This window comes from Equus caballus, chromosome 7 (genome assembly GCF_041296265.1).
Source record: "Equus caballus isolate H_3958 breed thoroughbred chromosome 7, TB-T2T, whole genome shotgun sequence".
Taxonomy (NCBI): domain Eukaryota; kingdom Metazoa; phylum Chordata; class Mammalia; order Perissodactyla; family Equidae; genus Equus; species Equus caballus.
The window spans coordinates 33410563-33416038 of record NC_091690.1 but is presented as its reverse complement, the minus strand read 5'-3'; the positions used below and the strand labels follow the sequence as shown (position 1 = coordinate 33416038).

At 40.0% G+C, this 5476-nt stretch overlaps 1 protein-coding gene across 1 annotated transcript; it reads left to right on the top strand.

The window, feature by feature from the left end:
• The first annotated feature begins 642 nt into the window (after positions 1–642).
• Positions 643–1575, top strand: OR8B12I (olfactory receptor family 8 subfamily B member 12I). Its single transcript, NM_001391579.1, has one exon. The coding sequence runs from the start codon at positions 643–645 to the stop codon at positions 1573–1575; it is 933 nt and encodes a 310-aa protein (NP_001378508.1).
• The last annotated feature ends 3901 nt before the right edge of the window (positions 1576–5476 follow it).

The following is a 5476-nucleotide window of genomic DNA, read 5'->3' as shown; positions in this document are numbered from 1 at the left end:
TGGGACTTTCGGATAGCTTCTTAACTCAGTTGTCTGATCTGCAAATGGGATAATAATATTATAACATAGCTCTTAGTACACAGCCCCTTGTAGCACCACTTAAATAAGTGTTAGCTTAAAAAACTATCATTAACCCCATAGCCACTTGAGCTAAGAAATCTTGGAAAATGTAACCTCACTTTCTTTATCCAACAGCAGTGAGCCAAATGCAGGAGCTTTGAGCAGAGTCACAGTGGTTTCTGCCTGTCAGGACTCCCACCATGGAAGAGGCCCAAGTTTCAGCAAATGAAGCAGAGGCAGAAGAGAGAAGGACATAGAAAATGGACTGACTTAAAAATCTAATGACATCTATCTTATTTTTCCTATCCTTTTCTCTGGTAGCACCAGTTCTCTCTCTGGAGGCAAAGTTCAGCCTCATAATGTTCTCCGGAAGTGAAGGTCACTTGGGATGTGAAGATAAATCCATAGCAGACAGTTGACAACCTTCCTACCATACTGAAGTTCAAATCTCTCTGTGTGGATTCTAATCTCAAGAATGGGGGGTAAATACTGGGAGTGTGTTCGTGGTGTTTCTTTCTCTCTAACATTTTCTCTTTTCTTGTCCCCACAGAATACCCTATTTCTGCTTGTCTCTAGAGAATAATGGCAGCCCCAAATTCTTCTGTGACAGAGTTTATCCTACTAGGCTTAACAGACCAACCAGGACTCCAGATACCTCTCTTCTTCCTGTTTTCAAGTTTCTACATGGTCACTGTGGTGGGGAACCTGGGCTTGGTAACTCTGATTGGGTTGAACTCTAACCTACACATTCCCATGTACTTTTTCCTTTTCAACCTCTCCTTAATAGATTTCTGTTACTCTACCACCATCATCCCCAAAATGCTGAAGAGTTTTGTCTCAAAGCAGAACATAATCATGCATGCAGGGTGCATGACTCAACTCTTTTTTTTATGCTTCTTTGTCATCTCTGAATCCTTCCTCCTGTCAGCAATGGCATATGACCGCTATGTTGCCATCTGTAAACCACTGGTGTACACTGTCACCATGTCTCTTCAGGTCTGTTTACTCCTCTTGTTGGGTGTGTATGTGATGGGATTTTCAGGGGCCTTGGCCCATACAGGAAACATAGCAGGTCTGACCTTCTGTGCCAAGAACCTTATCAATCATTTCATGTGTGACATCCTTCCTCTCCTTGAGCTCTCCTGCAACAGCACCTATGTCAATGAGCTGGTGGTTTTTGTAGTTGTTTCCATTGGCATTGGAATGCCCATTGTCACCATCTTCATCTCTTATGCTCTAATCTTCTCCAGCATTCTCCACATTCACTCCACTGAGGGCAAATCCAAAGCCTTCAGTACATGTGGCTCCCACATAATGGTGGTCTCTCTTTTCTATGGTTCTTCAGCTTTCATGTATCTCAAGCCACCTTCTATTTTGCCCCTTGAGAAAGGAAAAGTGTCCTCCCTATTCTATACCATTGTGGTTCCCATGTTAAACCCATTGATCTATAGTTTGAGGAACAAGGATGTCAAAGTTGCACTGAAGAAAACCTTGGGAAGAGAAATATTTTCTTGAGAAAGTGTAGTATTTGAGGAAGGAGATATAATGCTTTGTTTACTCTTGTGTGTGTTTTCAATGAGAGATCCAAGTTCTAGGTTTTTTTAGTCTCCTGTACAGAAAGAGAAGTTTAAGTCTTTATGTTTGGATTGGTCTTTAGTGCAGATCTGTTCTCCTTGTCCCTAGACCCATCTCTACTATTTCAAAATTTCTTTATTTTATTCAAAGTATGTCTACAATCATAGATCATTTAAGCTTGAATGTGCCTCAAAAATCATTTAGTCCAACTTCCTTAGTTAATGGCTTTGACACTTAGAAATATTTATTTTGGCCAAGGCCACACAACTCCCTGGTACTGAAATTGACTGGAATCCAGGCCCTTGAGTTCCAATCTACTTTTTTCTAATGTCATATTTTCATTCTTCACTGCTGCCCTTGCTGTTTTCAGTTTAAAAATATGATACCTTATCATTTAAAACCTCATTTTATTCGTAAAAATTTAATGTAACTTCTATATTAATAATTTTTGAACGTTTCATTTTTTTGAGTGATAGAAGTGAAAAATTTACTTAATTTGGTCTTTGCTCAACCAGAAGAGAGGCGTGTTGAGAATGTGGGGTGTGGGTGGCAAGTATGTAGGGCCCACTAGCAGGTAAAGCATGGTAATTCCTGAGATCATGTATGAAAACCTAGGGACCCTGCTTAGGGAATTAGGACTTCGGTAGGTTTAAGGTTCATGAAGATGCTGAGTGAAAAGTTTTATACATTATTTCAAGACCAAGAGAGTCAGAATTGAGAGATTTTTTTCCTCTGTGTTAGTTTGGGTGTTTTAGCTATGAGGCAGAAATCTGTGGCTCACGATAATCACCTAAGTGTCTGTAAGTTCTAAAGGAGGAGTAAATAATTTGGGGGATCTAGTTAGTTATTGAGGCTGCACCAAGCAGCTGATTTTTAGAGGAAGCAATTTGCATTGAATTTTATGGAACTTCAGATTGCACTGATCTTCTCATACAGGTATATGTGAGGGATAATTCACCTCAGGACTTGTTTATAAATCCACAACATTGGGAAAGAGAGGTATTAATTACTCAGAACACTTTGATCTCAATGACTTAGTAATGGAAGGTTCTTTGGAAAAGCACTAATGTATTAAGTACTGGGTAGACACTGACTTGTCAGCTGTTCTTTGGGAAGTTTCTCTTCTTTGGGATAGAAGGAAGTTTAGATGAGTGTTTCGTTTTGACCTTTAGAATGACACAGACGAAGTTGGGGAAGCTGTAAAACTGAGAGGTTTGGGGGAACATTTTGCTTTAATCAGTATGGAATAGGGAAAAAGAACTGAGTTTGGGAGGACTGTGGGGTGTGTGTCAGGTGGGTAAGGTGAATAGGCCACATTCAGTAGGTAGTAAAGGAAACAGCAATTTGTGAGGCATACAGTGGGGACAGTTTTGTATCCGGCTCAGTCACCTAGTAGTTGTGTGACTTTGAGCAAATGACTCAATGTCTCTAAATATTAATTTCTGTGTTTTTAAAAGAGAGACAATGATCTTGATTTCATTAGGTTTTTGAGAGAAATAAACACCAGGCACTTAATGAATCTTAGTTCCCTTCCTGCTGGAACTCCTTCATCCAGTTTCAGCACCTCCTCTAGCTTTTGCCTGACCTAAGGCAAATCACTTCATCGTCCTGGAACTCTGCTTAGTCATGAGAAAAAAGATCTCTTCTGTAACTTTCATTTAAAAGGTATATTAAATATTATTAAAATATATTTTGAGTAAGTAATACTTTGCCAGCCCTGGTGATCTAGTGGTTAAGATCTGGTGCTCTCTCAAGCACAGTGTGCGTCACTTCTGGGTCAGTGAACCACACCACCCATCTGTTGGTTGTCATACTGTGGTGGCTGCATGTCACCTTGATGCTGAAAGCTATACCTCAGTATTTCAAATACTAGCAGGGCCACCCACGATGGACAGGTTTCAGTGGAGCTTTCAGACTAAGAGACAGTAGGAAGAAGGACTTAGCCACTCACTTCTGAAAAATTAGCCATGAAAATCTTATGAATAACAGCAGAACATCCTCTGACACAGCCTCTAGAAGGTGAGAGGATGGCTCAAAAAGATCCGGCAGGATTCAGCTTTGCTATCAACAGGGTTGCTAGGAGTTGTAATTACCTCCACAGCACTAACGACAAAATTAATACTTGCACATGGTAGAAAATTGAAGAATATACGTAGAGATTATACAGTAAAAACATGTTTTCCTCCCATCTAGTCATGCTGTTCCTGAATTCTCTTCCTTAGAAGCAATAATTGTTGCTAATTCCTTATGAATCCTTCCATATTCAAGCATATACGTGTCTTTATATATTTGTATGTATATTTCTTGTGCGCCTTCTTATATTCAAGTAGTATAAAAACGTATTGAAGAATGATTTTTTGAGTGGAAACAGCTTAGAAGAGGATGGAACAGAGAACATTTCAGAGGTAAAAAGAAGAGGAGCCAATCACAAAAGAGGCAAGGGGAAGGATTTGGGTGACAAGAAAAAGGAGAAGAGATGCATCCTTGGCCCTGGAAGTGTCCCTATGGATCCAAATCCTGCAGCCACAGAATAACATTTTGTCCCCTGGTCTTCTGTCCTCGTTCTAGGTTGCACCACCTTTATTCTTGGGTGATGCTGTAATGAGGTCAAAGCTCTTCATAGCTGAAATACTTGTCAGGATGGCAAGTGTTTTTAATTCAGCACATGGTTCTAAACTTGTTTATTTATTTATTTTAATAAATGAGGCACATGCTTTCTCTTTTTCCCACTCTTGAAGTAATTCATATTTAATGTCACAAGTTCAGAATATAAAAAAATGTGTGAAGAAAAAAATTACCTATACTTCAATGTAGTAGTTTAGATTATTGGTCAAAATTTGTCACTCATCTAGTAATAGTATTGATCCATACTCTTGCCATGGTCTCATAGAAGTTCGCTATATTTGCTTGCCTCATTACTGGTCAGGTTTGCCATGTGACCCATTTAGGCCAATAGGGTATCAGCAAATGTGACGTAAGTAGATGCATGGGATGTGTTTACACGGTGGGGCTTGCCCTTTTGTGTTTCTGCCTTTGCCTTGAGAAGAGCTTCTCCTAGGCAACTGCTATTGCTTCCAACTGATTCTCATGGTGAAAACATGTGGAGCAGATATTGAATCAGAGTTGCCCACCTAGGCCCAGGCAAGATGAAGCACCACAATCACCTTGTTGATGCGTGAGGAACAAATATTCACTGTTTTATGCCAATGAGATTTTTAAGGTTGTAACTGATACACTCCATGTTTTGTGCTGGTCTCAGCTTATCAATAACCAATGTTGTGGTTGGACCAGTCTTCATGGTTCTTATTATGATTGCAAGATGCCCTTAAGCAATAACCATCAGGAAACTTTGAAAAAATAAAGGTTTATTACTTATAGGACCTGGCAATTAGACATCACAGCTGGGGCCACACAGCAAAGTTGCTGGCGGGCAGAGGCGGTGGGAGGCGGGGAATGCACAGGCCTAGAGTTTTACTTTTATTGGGGTTGAGGTTGATGGCCCAGGGTTTGGCAAGTTCACTCTTTAGTATAACTGTAAAACATAAGAGTGGAAATTTGAAGCATGGGAAGAGAAAAAAACATGTGGCCCAGATAATCAGTTATTGAAATCAACCAAGATCTCTCAAACAAAGGAGCTTCAGTTGGCTAGGTGACCTGGATCTTTATCTAGTCCTGTGGCTGGTAATGTGTGTATTTGAAATAGCCATCTTTGAAGTGGATGCCTAGGTAAGCAAAGCTTAAGTCAGGCACTTCCATTACAAAAAAGAAAGAAAGAACACCCAGCTGTCTGTGTTTACACTCCTGCATTCCGAATTAAGGAAAGGAGCATCTCACCTGAAGT

Coding starts and splice junctions, on each gene's coding strand:
- OR8B12I (NM_001391579.1), top strand. CDS start 643: ATGGCAGCCCCAAATTCTTCTGTGACAGAGTTTATCCTACTAGGCTTA.